At 44.1% G+C, this 19,658-nt stretch overlaps 1 protein-coding gene across 2 annotated transcripts; it reads left to right on the top strand.

Annotated features, from left to right (window-relative positions):
- The first annotated feature begins 303 nt into the window (after positions 1 to 303).
- Positions 304 to 18,961, top strand: DHX58 (DExH-box helicase 58). Of its 2 annotated transcripts, XM_066633786.1 has the most exons (13): positions 304 to 456; positions 2,227 to 2,435; positions 2,881 to 3,082; positions 3,769 to 3,959; positions 4,389 to 4,505; positions 4,618 to 4,744; positions 7,036 to 7,227; positions 7,708 to 7,964; positions 8,719 to 8,868; positions 9,131 to 9,292; positions 10,529 to 10,719; positions 13,764 to 13,860; positions 15,234 to 18,961. In XM_066633786.1, the coding sequence occupies exons 2-13, from the start codon at positions 2,268 to 2,270 to the stop codon at positions 15,414 to 15,416; spliced, it is 2,037 nt and encodes a 678-aa protein (XP_066489883.1). In that variant the 5' UTR covers positions 304 to 456; positions 2,227 to 2,267; the 3' UTR covers positions 15,417 to 18,961. The 2 variants fall into 2 exon arrangements, with proteins under 2 accessions (XP_066489883.1, XP_066489884.1); XM_066633787.1 differs by lacking the exons at positions 13,764 to 13,860; positions 15,234 to 18,961 and adding an exon at positions 13,457 to 13,667.
- The last annotated feature ends 697 nt before the right edge of the window (positions 18,962 to 19,658 follow it).

Below are 19,658 nucleotides of genomic sequence, written 5' to 3'. Positions count from 1 at the left end.
TTTGTGCTGCTGTTTTAGATGCTTGCCTTGTTCTCCCTTTATTTTTATGAATTTTATTGTATACGAATTACTTTAAAAGTAGTTATTATACAGCAACATAGATGCACAATCATTATTATCCTTCTCATATGGGATTCCAGGAAATCTGCAGTATTCCGGCGGCTGCTGCAAGAAGGAGTGGCTCTGACAGAGTCAATGCAAAAGGTCTTGCCATGTGGCTGTTGAGAACCTCCTTAGCTGGGGCTCCTCCATGCACACCCAAGCCACCCACGGTTAAGTTTCGTTTTCTGGAAAGAAGGAAACTAAAGAAAGCATTTGGTGCAGTGGTGAACCGGGACTTTTCACACTGGATCTGAGAGACTGAACAACAGAAACATTGGCTTCTGTGCCTAGAAGAGCAAGCTCTGGACCTGAAGACATCCTTCCCTTCTGGAAGGCAGAAGGAAGGAGGGACAGGTACTTGTGTCAGAGGTGGATGGGTGGGCAGAAATTCCATTGGCTGAGAGTCAGTGCATTTTGTATGTCAGGAAGAGCCCACCACCCATAATTCAAACTATAGTAATTAGTATGGATGATCTATTCATCTTAAGGAGTCTTTTCTAAGAAGCTTAGCAAAACTGCTTAGTTACCCCATTTGTCAAGAAAAGAAGTTCAGAGGGAAGGTCCAGGATGAAAATACTGAACAGGCAGCCCAGTTCTGACCAGCAGTGGCACAGCAGAGCCACACGGCCCACTCAGTATCCAGAGATGGTAAAGAGCAGCCTGCAGGTCCCTAGGGGTAAGGAAATATTTGTTCCCTAGACTGCGCAATGGGGCTACTGTGGAAGACAAGATGCTAGGCTAGTTGGATGCAGCAGGGCCCTTTTAATGCTAATCATCCACGACAGTGGTTCCCAAACTGGGGAATGTGTACCTCCAGGGGTACTTGCCAGGACCTTTAGGGGTACCCAAAAAAGAATGGAATAATGTGGGAAAAAGGTGTATTAGAATGCCTTGTGTGGCTTGCAAGGCAGGAAAGAAGACAACTAGCTGGCTGCGAAAGCCCCAGCAACTGCTAGTTTTTGGTCATCAATTTGTGTATGATCAGATATGGACCAGTAGTTGAAAACACATGCATTTGAAATAGCAGCAACTATATTAATTATAAACATCTTGCTAATAGGAGGAGTCATCATGTTGGCAACCTTCAGTCTCGAAAGACTATGGTATCACGCTCTGAAAGGTGGTCTGCCAAGGGGTACGCAAGTGAAAAAAAAGTTGGGATCCACTGATCTATGCCCATCATGCTGCCCCTGACAGGAGTATCTTTGTACCACCATGCTGCTTCTGTATTCCAAGGTTCTGTTGGGCGCAGGACATGCATTCAGATCATGTTTCCCAACTTCACTGGTAGACATCCCTGAGACTGTGACAAAATGGGTGTATGTGCAAGAATGCTTTTCTGTCACGGCAGAATAATCCACAACCATCTGTGCGGTTAGCTAGCAGATGGTCCAGGCAGAACCGGGCTCTGCAGATCAAGCAAAGGAAAAAGGTCACCCCACGAACAGCAGAGAAGATATGCATTAAAAAAATAAAAAGGTGTAATTTAATAAGTTGAACTTCAGTGCAGGCCCTTTAAGTGGTGAAACAAACTAGGATGCTCTTTTTTGGTATCTGCTTAATTGTTGGTTTCCCCAAAGGAAGAAATTTTCTATGGTCAAAATAAATTGGAAATTAGCTTCTTTGCTTATTAAATTATGGTTTTACCTGCTCTTTTCCCACCAGTTGCATCTTTTGGAATTGGACTCCAGCAGCTCTCTTAGGTGTTAAAAATTGCCCAGTGGCTATACATGCAGCCACGATGGCCTCTGGCTTCTATCTTTTGTCTCTTCTCCATTGGATTCTCCATGTCTGTACTAGATTCCTTGCCATTGTCTCCTGAAACTGTTGCATTCTCCTTCATTCTGCCCACTGTTTGGAACCCCGGGGGGGGGGTATTCTGGGCATCTGGTGTTAAAAAATTTTGTGCCCCTGCGGTGCCAAATCCCTTAGTATCCCTGATACTACTACCACTGACAATTTTCTGAATCCCTTGACTTTGGGGGCTGTGCACTGTTGAATGTTCTGAAGAACCGTGGAGTGTTACAAGCCAAAAAGGCCTTGTAAGCAGTAAAGAAAAGGAGTCCTTGTGACTAAGGGTCATGGAGTTGATGCAGAGCTGATTTGGCTCTTTCTGTCCTTCAGACTTTTCCAGCCTATCGGCAGGCCTTCAAAGCAGTGGCCATATGGAGCTGCGTGATTATCAGTGGGAAGTCATTCAACCTGCCTTGGAGGGCAAAAATATCATTATCTGGTTGCCAACCGGTGCAGGGAAGACCCGGGCAGCTGCCTACGTCTGTAAGAGCCACCTGGAGAGCCAGCAGAAGAGCAAGGTGGCTGTTTTGGTAAACACGGTAAGGACACAATAGCAGTAGTGGCAAAAGCAACAATATGGGGAGGTGGCACAAGAAGAGGCAACGTGCATTTCTGGGAGGAAGCAGCTTGGTCCTACATACTGGAGGTCTGAAAGCAAAATATTGTAGCATCATACTTTGCATCAACATTACCCACCTAAACGTAAATAGAAGTGAACACATGATGAAGTGTTGTTTTTCTATATTAATTCTCTTGATAGACAGTAAAAGAAATACTCTATGTGAAAACTGCTTTTCCTTCAAGTATCCCTGCAGCAATGGAGAGCAGGGGAAAGATAGCATTGCTTGGGGGTACTTGTCCTCCCTCTGGTGTTTGCCTTTGCAAGGCAGCCGTGTGGGGAAGACTGGAGATCCTGTCTCAAGGGACAAGCCTTCAGTTCCTTCTCTCCAAAAATGCTTCACAGCTGCATCCTTGTCCTGGCAGGTGCCTCTAGTAGACCAACACCTCAAAAATGAGTTCAGCGCCTTGCAGAAGCATTTCAATGTTACGTCTATCAGTGGTGACAGCAGCCAGAAGTTTTTCTTCTCAGAGGTGGTGAGGATCAACGACTTGATCATCTGCACAGCGCAAATCCTGCACAATGCCCTCAGCAGTCAGGAGGAAGAGATGCATGTGGAGTTGACAGGTTAGTGTCTGGTGATGTCATCCGCAGGAACACTCTGGTGCTGCCTTTGAAACTGTTTTCAAAGGTTCTTAACCAAAAAGAAACTCCCCATGCCTCAGAACACAGGTGAATTTAATTATCCATGGGTTTTGGCATGGGGAGGGCAGGCAGGGGTTTGGGAACAGAATCCCTGCCAATGCCAAGGGCTGACCTTTACTTCTCCCCATGCCATTCAATTTTCCGCATCACATATGACCCTTAAGCCATTTCTGCCCAATACTGCGTATATGCAACAGGGACCAAATGTGTACACCTCTGGGTAGAATTCAAGGTGTACACCTTGAATGCATGCACATTATAGCAGTAATCCATACAACATGCCAGCAGTGTAGGCCAGTATTGTTAGCCCAGTGATGCTGTCTGGTGTCTTTTTGTTCTCAGCTTCTTCTTGAAACCAAGAAACTCAAGGTTGTTTTTTGAAAGTAATCTGAATCTCAATCCAATAACCAAATCTCAGAATGAACGTTTTGCCCTAGCAGCTAGATTCTGTAACATCTCATATCATCATCAAAGCTCTTCCTCCTCAGTGGTAGCTTTTTCCTGTCTTGGGGATAAGTAAACATGTGATTCAAATGAGTTGACTACTGTATAGCAGAGACAAGTATATCAGTTCACAAAGTGGTCTCTGCCTTCGGTCCTATGCACAGATTTCTCCCTGCTGGTGATTGATGAGTGCCATCACACTCACAAAGAAACCACTTACAACAAGATCATGGAGGACTACCTGGAGCGTAAGCAGCAAGGCCAGCAGAAATTGCCACAGATCTTGGGACTCACAGCCTCTCTGGGCACAGGAGGTGCCAGCACCTTGCAGGGGGCCCAGGAGCACATCCTGCAGGTCAGTGATGGATGGAAGTGATGGAAGACTATGAGCCCAAATACCAGAGGCACTGATACTACTGCCTCCCTCATTGTTAATTGTTGTGTGTGTATCGGGGCTGCAAACACAGGCCTGACTCTCACAAACAGCAGATGAGGTGGTAAAGTTGCACTAGTACTGTACCATTTCAGACTACTGATGAGGAAACGGCCTGATATAATTCTCCTCCACAAAAGCTTCCTGCATGTACAAAAATGATATACCAGAGGAAAGTGTTTTAACAAATGTCAAATTCACCTGGGAGTGACATAGGAATGCTTGTGTCTTCCCCCCCTCCTGCTACCCTTCCCTGCAGGGCACTCCAACCAGTGATATGAGAGTGCTGGGTCTAATAGCAGGTTTGGTTTGAGCCTCCAGTGCTCATGCAATTGATATAAATCTTTCCAGATTTGTGCCAACCTGGACACTGCCAAGATCATGTCAGCTGATAAACATAAGTTCTATGTTGATCGTCACATCCCACCACCAAAGAAGCAGTATGATCTCTCTGAACAAAGGCCTTGGGTAATGTGCAGTGAGTGAGTTAATGGAGCGGAGGTTGGGTGACTTTGGTACTCTTAATATGTGTCCATTTGACTTGTGAATAAGGACACTGCCCCTGATCTGTCCTCTGCAGGATCCCTTTGGAAAAAAGTTAAAGGATATAATGACTCAGATCCATATTTACCTGAACATACCTGACTTGACCACAGATTTTGGCACTCAGATCTTTGAGCAGCATATTGTGGAGCTTCAGAAGGAAGGTGAGCGTGACAGAGCAGGCTTTGCCATGCATGGACTGGGTGCAGAAGGAAGGATTCCCAGTGCCAGGTTGAGTAGCTTTTTGACTGAAAACAGCTTTTTCGAGCCCTGCAAAGTAAGATCCTTTAACTGGGAGTTATCAAGTACTGAGTTGGGGGTCTTTGCTCTTGGCAACCACCATCAAAACCCCAGTTCTCTGCTTGATACATTTTGGCACTGTATCCTGAACAGTGGCAGTGCTAGGATTTCCTATACCTGGTATGAGAGGCTCAGCATGTCACTCCCATGATGGATGACCTCTCATGCAGTGGGCGGGGCAACACCCAGGCAGTGGGTGTGGTAACACACCATTGCCCTGCCCCCGCTGGGTTTTTGGCTATAATTTGATAGAATAGAGATATTTCAATGTGGTTTGTTTCATTTTATTCTGCATAAAATTATGCATCAAATGATATACTTCGGCTGGTGCACCAGCTGCGGCCGTACTTGGATCGTGCAGACCTGGCCACGGTGATCCATGCCTCTGTGACATCGAGATTAGATTACTGTAACGCGCTCTATGTGGGGCTGCCCTTGAAGATGGTTCGGAAACTGCAACTAGTGCAGAATGCGGCGGCCCGTGTGGTTACTGGAGGTAGGCGGTTCGACTCTGTCAGTTCGCTTCTCCAGCTGCTGCATTGGCTGCCCATTCGTTTCCGGGCCCAATTCAAGGTGCTGGTATTGACCTTTAAAGCCCTATACTGCTCTGGACCAGGGTATCTTAGAGATCGCCTGCTCCCGTACAATCCGGCTCGTCCTCTTAGGTCATCAGAGAAAGCCTTTTTACAAGTGCTGCCGCCTAGGGAGGTACGTGGGGCGGCTGCAAGAAATAGGGCCTTCTCAGTAGTGGCACCAACACTATGGAACTCCCTTCCCCCTGATTTAAGAATGGCTCCCTCTCTTGAGACCTTTCGGCGAGGCCTGAAGACCCTTCTGTTTAAACAGGCCTTCTGAGTTCTCGGCCTTTTAACATCTTTTTAACATCTTTTAATATTTTTTACAGGCCTGATTCTTTTATGACTTGCTGCTGCTCTATGCTCTTTTTACCTATTTTTTACTCTGACTGCTGTTTTTTATGATGTGTTAATATGTTTTTATTTGTTTTTAAATTATGTTTTTATATGTTGTAAGCCGCCTTGAGTCCCTTTGGGGAGAAAGGCGGGATAAAAATAAAGTTATTATTATTATTATTATTATTATTATTATTATTATTATTGTTATATACAACATGATGGTATTATTAGAAAATACCAAGATTTAAACAATTTTGGCCAGTAGTGGTATCACTCCCCTGTGCGTGTCACCCGGTGTGGCTCATACTCCCTGTACGCCCCTGAAGGTCCACAGGATACCAACATCAACAAATTATCAGCCAATCATGAGGTTTTGAAATTTTACCTGAAATATAGTTGAAGAGCCAGATTGAACTGTAGCATGCCAATATAGACAAGTAGGGGGTTCTCCTGGTAATAGTAACAATTAATAGACATTGTGCTTAATTCTTCGTATAGTTATTGACTTAAGGATGCTTTTCATAGTTCAATGTCTATCTCTTATTTGTTGACAAAGGATAATATTTCCTCCTTTTGGGGGGGGCGGGGGCTAGACACTGAACCCTAAGGTAAACAGATGATCTGCTGCAGGTTACAACCTGAAATGTAGCTTTATGTCAAGAAAAGAAGCAAAGCATTCTGGGAACATAATGCTTTGCAGCCCCACTGGATTAGGCCATAGGCCCATCTAGTCCAGCTTCCTGTATCTCACAGTGGCCCACCAAATGCCCCAGGGACAAATGCCCCAGGGACCAAATGCCCCAGGGAGTTATGTCAGGCATTAGATAACTTTACTGTTAAAGTAAACTGAAGAAGTGACAAGAGCATCTAGTCAGATTCAGTTCCCCAAGGAGAACTGCCTGGTGGTCTCTCAGTTGCCAATCAAGAACCAAAAGTGATGAGGAGAAAATAGCAACAAAACAGGTAGCAGAGTACCCGTCACTTCTCAACACTAACTGCTGTTAACTGGTGCTTTCTTCTTAATGTGATAAACAGGCCAACAGATTTTCTGTCTATATTGCCCACACCTTCTTGCACTATATCACATGTCAAAGTGGTCTTCAAGACCATTGGTAAAACAGTTGTGCTTATGTCTGTATGTCCTTTCCCTATGAGGTAGAATCTTTAGGGGCTAAAATAACCAACAAGAACATAAGGTAACGGATAGTCATGACAGCCTTTTGTCTTCTGCATAACGTCAGGTGCAAAAGCATTTTGCCGAAAGACCCGAGTGTGTGCCTTGCATCTCCGTAAATATAATGATGCCCTGCTGATCAATGACACCGTGCGCATGATCGATGCCTTCAAAACCCTGGATGAGTTTTACCGGCAGGAAAACGATACCAAGGTGCTGCAGGACCCAACTGAACGCTACCTGATCCAGACCTTTGCCAGTAAGTCTTAGAGATGGGAACGATGGAAGACAGAAGGGAGTAAGTGCTGCAGGCTGTCCTCCTTTACTCTGAAGGTTCTTTCAGACTTTGCCCATGTGTGGCCATCACTTGATTTCTCTGCGTTTGGATGATTGACAACTGAGAGGCAAATTACACATTATAGGTGAGATTCATTATTGGATCTCACCATTTTTATATTTGTTTAATGAAATATCGCTCCCAGTTGTGCAAACTCCAAGTTTTGTTGGAGCAGTGATGAGAGGGGTATTTAATCATCAGAGCTATTTGCTTCATCAAAATGTATTCCTCTGCTCGGCAGGCTGCTGTTTGCCTTAAGTGAGAGAAAATGCAGGTTTTCTGCAGGACAAACACTTTTAGAGGCGACTTATTTGGGCATGTTGTGCAAGAAGGAAGGTGACTGAGAGTTGAGAAAGGAGTCTTTGGCTGTCCTTACAGCTTCTGATGCATCTTGTCTTGCAGGTAACAGGCAGCACCTCTTGACTTTAGCTGAAGACGAGCTCTATGAAAATCCCAGGCTTCATAAGCTGCAGGAAGTCCTCCAGAACCAGTTTCGAGAACTGAGGAGCTCGCGGGGCATTGTGTTCACTCGGACACGCCAAAGCGCTCACTCCCTGCTTCGGTGGGTAGAAGACAACCAGGCCTTGCTTCAACTTGGGATCAAGGCTGATGTCCTCACTGGGGCTGGATACAGCAACCAGACAAAACACATGACACAGGTAAGGAAGGCGTGGGTCCAAGAATCCCTGTCCTGCCACAGGGCGTCCAACCCAGAGAGACTGAGATTGCAATGCTATACATACTTTCCTATACACACTGAACACAATGGAACTTACTTCTGAGTAGACATGCATAAGATCGCGCTGTGAGAGCTGGTTCATACGTGCACACATATCTCTTGACAAGTTGATGAACTGCCTCCGTTGAAAAAATATTGTGCTATAGGTGATACCAGATATTACAAAAGCTCTGGACAATTGCCACTGGTCTACCAGTAGGCCATGATCTGCCTGGCCCTGCCTTAGAAACAGGCAGCCCAATCCTGAGCTGCCCAGAGCGCAGGGCTGCCATGGCGCCAAAATGGCTGCTGCGGAATCCTGAGCATGCCAGGCAGCCAGCAGCGGCTCCTTGGGGGAAGAGACATTTGTCCCCTTCCCCTGGGTAAGGAAAGTAGCCCCACAGGAAGAAGGTAGTGTAACACAAGAGCTGAGACATGGGATTGAGGGTATGGAGGGCTTTGAACATTAAGGCAAGGAGCTTATGGTAGGCCAAGGAACAGACAGGGAGTCAGTGAAGGAATTTGAGGATGGAGTTGGTGTGACAAGTGAGATGAATGAGCTCAACAGTAGAGTGCTGGGTAAAAATGAAGGGACCAAGATGATCCCACAGAAGACCAGGCTGGAGGGAGGATATCTCCCCCCACATTCTGAACAAGTGTTTACATCTCTACTCTACCTTGGGTGTTTTCTTCAGAATGAGCAGCAGAACATCATCCGGCAATTCCGCGGAGGAGCACTCAATTTACTCTTCTCCACCAGCGTGGCTGAGGAAGGGCTGGACATCCCTGAGTGCAATATTGTGGTCCGCTACGGGCTGATGACCAATGAAATCGCCATGGTGCAGGTCAGTCCAGTTGGTTCTCTGGGGAGCCTCTGGTTGATATCACCCCGCCCTTTGTCATGAATAGAGAATCTGATTGGTCTCCACATGCGCTGGTAGGAAATGACATCGCTATTCTAGGTCAAGAAAACAATGCGGTTACAACAGGGAAGGCCAGGAAGGGCGGCTGTGTTATAAAAATAGAGTGGCTTTGATAAGGGAAGGTATAGCTGGGCTGGAATTTCTAGGAATGGACCTAAATGTCTTTCTTTTTTTACCTCTTCAGGCCAGGGGTCGTGCCCGTGCCCCGAACAGCATCTGCTCTGTTTTGGCCAAGACTCACAGTAAAGAGGTGACCCGTGAGAAGCGCAATGAGTTGCTGGAGGGCCTGATGGAGAGAGCGATTGAGTGGGTGCAGGAGATGCCTGAACAAGAATACCTCCAGAAAGTAAATGACTCCCTGGGAAGGGGCAGTAAGTGAACATTGGGGGAGGTAAAAGAAAATTCACAAAAAGAGATGCAGAGGTCACTCCTGAGTATTTGCTAACCTTACCCTTATTGGGTGGTAGAGTCAGCTGAGCAGCTGTAAATTTACCTCTTAACTGCATATGCAGGAGAATTGCATGGTGCAGCTCCTGCTGGACTGGACCATTTTAGGTTGTAGGTGGGAAACAACATGTTTGAATGTCCCTCAAGAAGAACCCTCTGTACATAGAAAACTAGCACATCAGGGACATGCTTGCACTAGGATCGTTTTCCCTGAAATTTGGGCTGTCTTCCCTTTTCTGCAATCCCTCACCTTCATTCTGAAGCAGGATAGTCCAGCAACAGCTCTGTACCACATTGTTTTCCACATTCTGCCACATGGCATTAAGATGATCTTTCATTATCTTCACATTTAAGGAACAGAGCGCTTGTAAATAAAGAACCAGCATTTACAGATTCCCCATTTGTATAGGTGGGCAAGAGTGGCTGAGACCAATGTCCTCCAGGTCATCTAGGAAAGCTGTCTGAAGTGGGCTCACCCCACATTGCATTCACTGCAACCATTCCAGCTCTGAGTGATGAGATCAGTGTTCTTCAACTTTGAGGTTGGGACCCCAACAGGGTCACAAAGCCTCAGTTATGGGGTCTTGGCAACTTACAGGAATGTAAAAGGTTGAAGACCACTGTTTTAGAGCATCACCAAGTAAAGACGGAAGCATCTGGTATACCTCTTCAGGTATCAGGCGATTGTGGCCCTGCGCTGTTCAGGTTCTTAGCAATAGTGTTTACTAGTGCCAAGCTTCATGGTAACTTTTTCTGCTCTCTCTCTAATAAGAATATTTGGTTACAATTAACAGTGCTGGGAGGGCATTATGGACATGGGAACTGGGCAGCAACGGGGGCAGGGAGTGGATGGATAGGGTCCCAAGAGGGAGGGCTGGGCCAACGTGAGTCTCCAGTCTCATACATTATTTATTGGGGTCATGGCATGGAAAAGGTTGAAGACTGCTGTACTAGATGTTGCTCACCTGTTGCACTCACCCACCCACTGTAAGAAAGATAAGCCAGGTCTTGAGGAGGGGGAAGCCTGGATGCTTGGAAACCAGACTCCTTGGCTGCATCGCCCCTGCCTTGTAACATCAACCAGACCGTCCTGTTGTTCATATCCACTCAGCCACTGTCTTCACTCTTCCTACAGATTAAAGAGTTACAGTGTGAAGCTGTTGCCAGCCGCAGGCTGCGGGATGCTAATCGTGAGCAGCGACTCCAGCTGCATGCTCCACACACAGTGCGCTTCTACTGCATCAACTGCAACCAGGCCGTCTGTCACGGTTCTGACCTGCGCAAAGTCGAGAAAACGCACCACATAAACATCAACCAAAACTTCAGGTGAGGGAAGAGAAAACCATGAACATAGTGCTTTCAGGGTTTCCATCCTGATTGCCCCCAACCCAGAATAACGGAGACCCATACAGAGCTCACTCTTGGTTGGACACTGTCAAAATTCACAAAACAGGAGCACAAGAATCCCCTTGCTGGAGCAGGCAAGACCCAAACTCCTCCTTCCCCAGCGTTCCGTCTCCAACAGCAGGCTGACAGAAACCTCCGACAAGTTCATTGGCAGGCCCCGAAGCAGGCACTCCCATTTGGTTTGCCCCTCCCAGCACTTAGTTGCACCCAGTCTGCCATCATTGCGCACACAGACCTCATTTTGGTTACCATGGCTAATAGCTGTCAATAGATCAATTGGTCATGACGTTGCCCAGTTCTTTAAAAAAAATCAAACAGGCTCCAACAACGATTCAAACGCATCGTTGTCAGAATCTTCTGGTTATGCAGATGTGTTAAATCGGCACAGAGGGAAGGATGCCTTCCTTTTATCAGAACTGAAGCAGAGGTGCCGGTATTATAGAGCTGTACAACTGGAAAGGGGGTGCTGGAAGGAAGTGGATCAGCCTGTGTAATGCACTGTGCAGTGGAGGAAAAGGAATGCCATGTGGAATGTCACAGAGAGAGAGCAATTGAAACAGGGACCAGAGCTCAAGGGCCAGACTTGCATGTTCAGCATATGAACATAGGAAGCAGCCGTAGACATTGGTGTCCATCTAACTTAGCATGGGCTACCCTGACTGAGAGGGGCTCTCCAAGGATTCAGATAGAGGTTTTTCCCAGCTCTGCCTGAAAATGCATGTTCGGCACTCAGGGCAGACGCTCTGCCACCACTGAGCTGCTGTAGCGCCTCCCCCACCCCCAACATTCTTGGCAAGTCTCTGCAGGAGTGGGGCGAGAGAGAGAAATATCTCAGTCCATATGCTTTATCTTTTTTTTTTTTATAATGCTTTATTTATTTATTACAGATACAGGTAAGGAAAATTGGATAGACTTAGGGCTAGGACTACATAGGTCACACACGAGGGTGGTGGCCATCGATTACAACAAACATTAATCCAAACGAAATTAATAATCAATACAAAAATTATCATATTCTTTAACTCTACTGGTTAATACTTTAACATTCCCTATTTTTCCTCTAACCTTATCTATCCCATCATAAAAAAAAAATAGTTCAGACTTTTACTTATACACTCTTCTTACCACTAAACTAGTCTCTAAAATAAAATCTTTCTTATCTAATTCTTAATTTCTAATATGACATCTAAAAAAGAAGTCTCTGATTACAATTGTATTACCTCCTTCAATATCTCTTATAACATGTTATACATCATTTTCCTTAACTATCCAATCAAAAAAGGCTTCAAATTTTTACTTATAGATTCTTCTTACCACTAAACTAACCTCTAAAATACAATCTCTTATCTGATTCTTAATTTCTATTATCACATCTAAAAACAAATATCTCCAATTACAATAATATTATACTTCACTTATCCACAATACTTATATTCCAAAATTGCAGTTCCATCTAATTTATTTCATATATTTACCACTTTAATTTTCACAATACTTATATTCCAAATTCCCTTTTCATCCACTTTAATTTAATCTAATTAATAAAATATTATATCTTAATACCACTTAATTTCCACAATATTTATATTTCAGATTTTCATTTGCATCTATTTTAATATAATATATTAAAAAAAAAATTCTATTTATTATTCAACCATTTTGCCCTTCTTCTTATTGTTTACTTTGTACTCTATCTTATTGGTGTTCCCTCTTAATCCTCCTACTGGTTCTTCCACTTCTTCTTTTTCTTCTTTTTCTTCTTAAGTCCCCCCTCTGTTTTTCTTTCTTCTTTTTCATTCTGTTATTCTTGAATTCAATCCATAAATTCTTCCTCTTCTTGAGACAGCTTGCTCTCTGAACATTTCGTCTTTTTTCTTCCTTAAGATTCTCAGTTATTATGACATCTGCTTCTTCTATCTCATGTCCCATTTCAAAATACTCCACTTCTTTAACTTCACCCGACATCTGATCCATTCTTTTTTCTTCTCTATTGTTTATAATCTGTTCCCGCAAGTTTACAAGGGAGGAGCTTATTTGCCCAATTTGTTCAGAGAGTTCTCTGACTTGTTGCTCCATTTCTCTTCTAAAATCCATCAGAAAGTCCACCAACAAGGCCTGGGTTTCACGATCATCTTTTAGATTTTCAAAAGCCATTTTTATCAACACCAACTCGAGCCACTTCCTACAGGGCTACTTTCTAATTTTGTATCCAGGGCTACTTTCCAAATTTTTATATCAAAAAAGTCAATCAAATCCACAGTCAAATTAGGTTAGTATGCCTTTAAATGACCAAAAGAAGAAGAAAAAAAATTCAAGCCTCTTGCTGAGAAACCGAAACCGAAAGTAGCAGAGTCCAGGCTTAAATAAAGGCTTTTTGCTGGGAAAATGAAGGTAGACTTTATTTCCTTCGTTGAAGATTACTTATTTATTTCTCTTTGGTACATACCATTAAAAAAATATAATCTTATACTTACTCCAGCAGGGGAAATACCAATTCACCTATTCCCCCCCTGGGTGGCTAACGGCCAGCGTGAATAATCTTGAATTATCTCCTCCTCCTCCAGACTTCTTACTTACAGTTCTCAGTAAGACTTTTTAACGAGCCAAGTTCATTCACTCTTAATAGCTTTTTTCGCTGCAATGTTGTTGTATCTAGGCCGTGGGAGGACGGGTTTTCAGCTCTCCGAGCTTCTCCAAGATGGCGCCCAGGATAGATATGCTTCAGCACAGAGCAAAACAGAGAGAAATCCTTGAAATTGCCTGTTTCTAAGGACCCCCCCGTTCAAGCTCTCAGCTCTTCGTACCGTCTTCCTGGCACCGAAGCGTGCCTTAGCTGTTTAGGCACATGAAAACATATCTATTTCGCAGTCTCTTCGGGAACCCCCAAAGTTCACTGCAACTTCACTGAAAGTTAGCTCCGCCCTTCTATATGCTTTATCAATGGACTTCTGTCCTTGATGCAGGCTGTACTACAAAACATCCCTTGGCTGCGTGGCAATTGATCGTCAGTTTAAGGACTGGAAGCCAGGCCGCTCTATCAGCTGCCAGCAATGTGGGCAGGTAAGTGAACTGGACTCATTCCATCATCTTACCTAAGAGAGGAAGAGCAATTGCTGTGGGGAGAGGGTGGGAAGTAGAAGAGAGACCAGCCTTGAGTATACTGGACTTATTCCTCTGACTCCTTTGAGTTCCAAGCTTCGAGGGTCAGCAATCCCTTGGGCATCTCAAAATTCTGCAAAAGATACCAGATTCAGAGTTTCAGGTCATATCTGCATTGTAGGAGTGGATTGCTAGGGGTCTGAGGGCCTTAATGGCAAACCTCTGACAAGCCGACTCTTTGCGAGGCATCTATAGCTTCAGGCATGCTCACTGCAGGACATTGGAGAAGAAAGTGTATGTGACCAGAGAATATGAAGGATAAAAGAGTAAAGGACACATCTCTGCATAAATTCTCAGCTCTTGTCCTGAATAAAATAGCCTTAACTTTGTCTGTTTAACCCATTTTTACCTGGCCCACAGGTATATACATTTGGTCCCTGTTGCGTACTTATATGCAACATTGGGCAGAAATGGTTTTATGGAGCTAGTTTATTCAGAGTGCGCTTCACCAGGAACACCTTAAGGGTGAGGTGCAGCGTATCTTGTGAAGGGTCCCAGTTGTCCAAATAGAATTTGCAGCTTGCCTACGAGCTGAGCAGGCAGGTGCAGGACAACATGCAATCCGGCTGCATCACACCTTGGGAGGGGTACCCCTTCATCTCACATTTTGTAGTGCATGTAATTGGTGCTTCAAGCATACTTGCATCTGGGCCAAGATGGTGACGCTCACTCTGGTTCTACACAGCTAGACCACAATCCAAACACACCCCAGATTTTTAAGGTTTCTGAAATTAATGAACATAAGTGCACTTTGTGGGGTTTGGTGTTTTACACTCCAGTCTTACACATCTGAGCAGTTGTTGAATAACCTGTAGAGCCTGCTGTCCACTTGAAGTAGATCGGACAAAACTGTAACCCTTCCATGTTGGAGTCATAACCCTGCCAGTCATGGAAAGGACAGCTGCTCATTTGGAACAGTATAGGAAAACAGCAAGGCCTGGATTGTTATCCATGTATGTCTCCTAGTTGTCTCTACATCTCCTTGAGGTCTGTCACACTAGATCAGGCCAGCTGCTAAGGGTTAAGCTGTATCTCTTGGGTCATGTCCTGTTGGTCCGGACCACAAAACATCTGGTGTGGGGTGGGTTAAAAAATTGTAAACAATTCTGCCATCCCAAAACTAGTTACTCCCCATGGCTATTTGCAGTATCTTAAAAAATTAATGAAGCAGAGCCATGGGATTTGCATTACATCTCATTTGGCTCTAAATGTGGCACTGTCCTGTTTTGAGACCAGAAATAGCCTCTCCCCCCCCCCCGTTTTTGCCCATACAGGCTTGGGGAATGGAAATGATCTATCGTGAAGTCACGCTACCTATGCTTGGCATCAAAAATTTTGTGGTGGAATACCCAAATGGCAGAAAGACCTACAAGCAGTGGAGCAAAATTGTCTTCGATATCCAGGAGTTTGATTATGTCGAATATTGCAGAACCAACTGCTTGCTGGAAGACCTGTGAGCCTTAGAGAACAAGCAGAAAAAAGAACATTAATGTGCTCCCTTGAAAAGCATCAGTGCAGTCCGACAGATGATGAGTTGGGCATGTACCTCTTGTATAGCTATGGAAAAATCTGCTGTGCTCTCAGACTGGAGTCCCTCTCTTCGCAATAGAGACTTAACTTTAAGGATGAAGTGACTGCAATGAAAGAGCATGAAGCCCTTTGGAAATGAAAGTGAGAGAAGTGACATCTAAGCAACGACATCCAAAACCAACTTGTGCAATGCAGATGGAGACGTCAAGCTTGTCAAGGCAAGCCAGAATGATGCCACAGTTATGTCACTGGTACAGTGTGTGGGAACTTCAGCTGTAAATCCCCACTCAGTCACAAAGCTCACTGGCTGGTAGCAAGCAAACCACTATGGCCTAGATCTCATGGAGGTGACAAGCCTGGGCTGCATTGTAGCATTTGGTATGAACACAGAGGGCTCATAGGATTAAATGTTCTTCCATTCAGAGCTATCTCCTGCACACTGAAAACCAGCATGTTAGAAAAGTCTCCGCCAATCACTTATCACTGGCATCTTGTATTCCATGTGCAGAGATTTTTTTCCTCACTTGTTTCAAGAAGCATTGGATCATGTGTGCTAATGTGGGAGGGGGCATTCAGTGGGACTGTATAGGCTTTACTTGCACAAATTCCCAGGCTCACTCTGTGGCATCTTCAGTTAAAGCATCCCAGGCAGTGGGACTGGCAAAGAATTCAGTTCAAGCTCTTGGGGTGGGAGGGAAACTTGCCAACTGGAGTGGGCTCTGCTGGGCAAGATGGATCAGTGTCCTGATTTAGCAGAAGGCAGTTCTATAGTTCATCTGTTCACCACTTCAATGAGAACCAGGCCACTTTAAGAACATAAGAACAGCCCCACTGGATCAGGCCATAGGCCCATCTAGTCCAGCTTCCTGTATCTCACAGCGGCCCCACCAAATGCCCCAGGGAGCAGACCTGATAACAAGAGATCTGCATCCCGATTCCCTCCCTTGCATCTGACGTAGCCCATTTCTAAAATCAGGAGGTTGCACATACACATCATGGCTCGTAACCCATAATGGATTTTTCCTCCAGAAACTTGTCCAATTCCCTTTTAAAGGCATCCGGGCCAGATGCTGTCACCACATCCTGTGGCAAGGAGTTCCACAGACCAACCACACGCTGAGTAAAGAAATATTTTCTTTTGTCTGTCCTAACTCTCCCAACACTCAATTTTAGTGAATGTCCCCTAGTTCTGGTGTTATGTGAGAGTGTAAAGAGCATCTCCCTATCCACTTTATCCTTCCCATGCATAATTTTGTATGTCTCAATCATGTCCCCCCTCAGGCGCTTCTTTTCTAGGCTGAAGAGGCCCAAACGCCATAGCCTTTCCTCATAAAGAAGGTGCCCCAGCCCAGTAATCATCTTAGTCACTCTCTTTTGCACCTTTTCCATTTCCACTATATCCTTCTTGAGAAGTGGCGACCAGAACTGGACACAATACTCCAGGTGTGGCCTTACCATTGATTTGTACAATGGCATAATATTAGCCGTTTTGTTCTCAATACCTTTTCTAATGATCCCAAGCACAGAATTAGCCTTCTTTACTGCCACCACACATTGGGTCGACACTTTCATCAACTTGTCCACCACCACCACCCCAAGATCTCTCTCCTGATCTGTCACAGACAGCTCAGAACCCATTAGCCTATATGCGAAGTTTTGATTTTTTGCCCCAATGTGCATGACTTTACACTTACTGACATTGAAACGCATCTGCCATTTTGCTGCCCATTCTGCCATTTTGGAGAGATCCTTCTGGAGCTCCTCACAATCACTTCTGGTCTTCACCACTTGAAAAAGTTTGGTGTTGTCTGCAAACTTAGCCACCTCACTGCTCACCCCTCTCTCCAGGTCATTTATGAAGAGCACCAGTTCCCAGGACAGATCCTTGGGACACACCGCTTTTCACCTCTCTCCATTGTGAAAATTGCCCACTGACACCCACTCTGTTTCCTGGTCTTCAACCAGATCTCAATCCAGGAGAGGATCTGCCCTCTAATTCCCTGACTGTGAAGTTTTTTCAGTAGCCTTTGGTGAGGGACCGTGTCGAATGCCTTCTGAAAGTCCAGATATATAATGTCCACGGGTTCTCCCGCATCCACATGCCTGTTGACCTTTTCAAAGAATTTAGAAAGATTTGTGAGGCAAGACTTACCCTTACAGAAGCCATGCTGATTCTCCCTCAGCAAGGCCTGTTCGTCTGTGTGTTTTGAGATTCTATCTTTGATGAGGCATTGACCGACCTATAGTTTCCCAGGTCCACCCTGTTTCCCTTTTTAAAGATAGGCGTGACATTTGCTATCCTCCAATCCTCTGGCACCATGGCCGTTTTGAGGGACAAGTTGCATATTTTAGTCAAGAGATCAGCAACTTCATTCTTCAATTCCTTAATAACTCTAGGGTGGATGCCATCAGGGCCCGGTGACTTATTGATCTTTAATTTATCAATGAGGTCTGAAACATCTCTTTCAACCTCTATCTGACTTAATTCCTTGGTCAGGAGGAGCTGTTCAGGCAGTCAACTTTTAAGGGGAAACTTTCTCCCCTTAGTCTGTCTCTCATCTTTATTCTACCATGACACACCGAGCTCACAGGAAGAAGGACAGCATGCAAATGTGATAATACAAAGTTCCCATGGATAACGCCAGGGGCTGGAGGGAAAACCTGGGCAGTGTCAAAAAGCTTTAAGATAGAGCACAAAACAGGGGAGGCACAACAAGGTCTTGCGTCCACCTTAAAGGTGAAATGACCATCCAATTTCTCATACAAAATATTATACTTCAGGTAGGGCTGTAGATCTTTCTGTAAGACTGGGGGTGGTTCTTTGGGAAGGCTGACTTGAAGGACAGCATGTGTCCTGCGCTGTACAATATTCCAGCTCTCTCAGACAGCCTGACCTATTCCATGTTACTTATGTTAGCATTTTCTAAAATTGACATTGCAGAGACCTGCTATTGTGACATTTTGCATCTTAATGAAGTTGTACTTCTTGAACTGCTTTCAAATAAGTGATATTGCCTCAACTGCTTTTTAAAGCAACTGTTCTTTAAGATAAAAGATAATTTGGTAACTTGAATTAAACCTAAAGTAGGGCCTTCTCTGTAGTGACACCAATGCTTTCAAATTCCCTCCCTCTCTGTTTATGCCTTATTTATTCAGTTTATTCCTTAGAGGTTTATGCCTCATTTAGAGACCTTCCAGCAGGGCCTAAAGATATTTCTTTTTACACTAGCCTTCTGATTTTCTGGCTTTTTAATATGGATACTTAAGGTTTTTATGCTGATTAGTTTTATGGGCCTGCATTTATTGTTCGCTGATGGTTTTCTGCTTTTTTCTTGTTCTTGACTTTTATGAGATTTTTAGGTTTAATTAAGATCTTTTAGATCTTAATATTTTTATATGGTTTATATTTTTATGATTTCTGTAAGTCGCTTTGGGGAGATCAAGCAAGTTATAAATTTGTAAATAAACTGAACTTACCATTGCCACTCTGTCTACCCAGCTGTTTCTTATGAAATGTATCTCCTTCACTTTAGAATCCTGCATTTTATTCTTTGTCCTCACCAAGATGCTTAGTCTTTTCTTTTTTTTTTAACCAATTATAAATACAAAACAGAAATAGACAAGAGCACAAAAGTTACAGAGAACAATCACTGATTTAATGATGCTTTTATTTTACAGGATACAAATTTTTAAAGTTTTCAACAAGAATTAAAGTGCATAACTTTACAGTATTTCAGCTCCCACCGAATATACATATGTTACAAAAAATATTTACAAATACCTGCAAGTATTTTACATTAATGTACATATCATTAAATGGCAACGCTAACCACTTTCACAATCTTTAATGTTAACTTTTTTCCTTTTTACATTTTGTGATTAGTGGTTTAGCAAAACAACAGAAAATAATCCTTTGAAACACAGTACAATTTTAGCAATTATAACAAAATGAAAACTGATTTGACAGCCAAACGGAACCCACTGGAAGTACATACTGAAGCACTGTATGTAGTTCTGACACTATCCACTAGGCCTTACCCTACTTCCAACTCAAGTAAAAAAAGACTACAGAATCTTGTTCAAATCTAAGACATGGAAGCCCAATCCTATTGAAATTCACCTGCTCCGATGCAGTGGGACCAGCATTGATTGCACTGTATCCTGTGGGA

The sequence above is a fragment of the Tiliqua scincoides genome, chromosome 7 (genome assembly GCF_035046505.1).
Source record: "Tiliqua scincoides isolate rTilSci1 chromosome 7, rTilSci1.hap2, whole genome shotgun sequence".
Classification (NCBI taxonomy): domain Eukaryota; kingdom Metazoa; phylum Chordata; class Lepidosauria; order Squamata; family Scincidae; genus Tiliqua; species Tiliqua scincoides.
The sequence above is the reverse complement of the archived record's forward strand: the minus strand, read 5'-3'. Positions and strand labels throughout refer to the sequence as shown.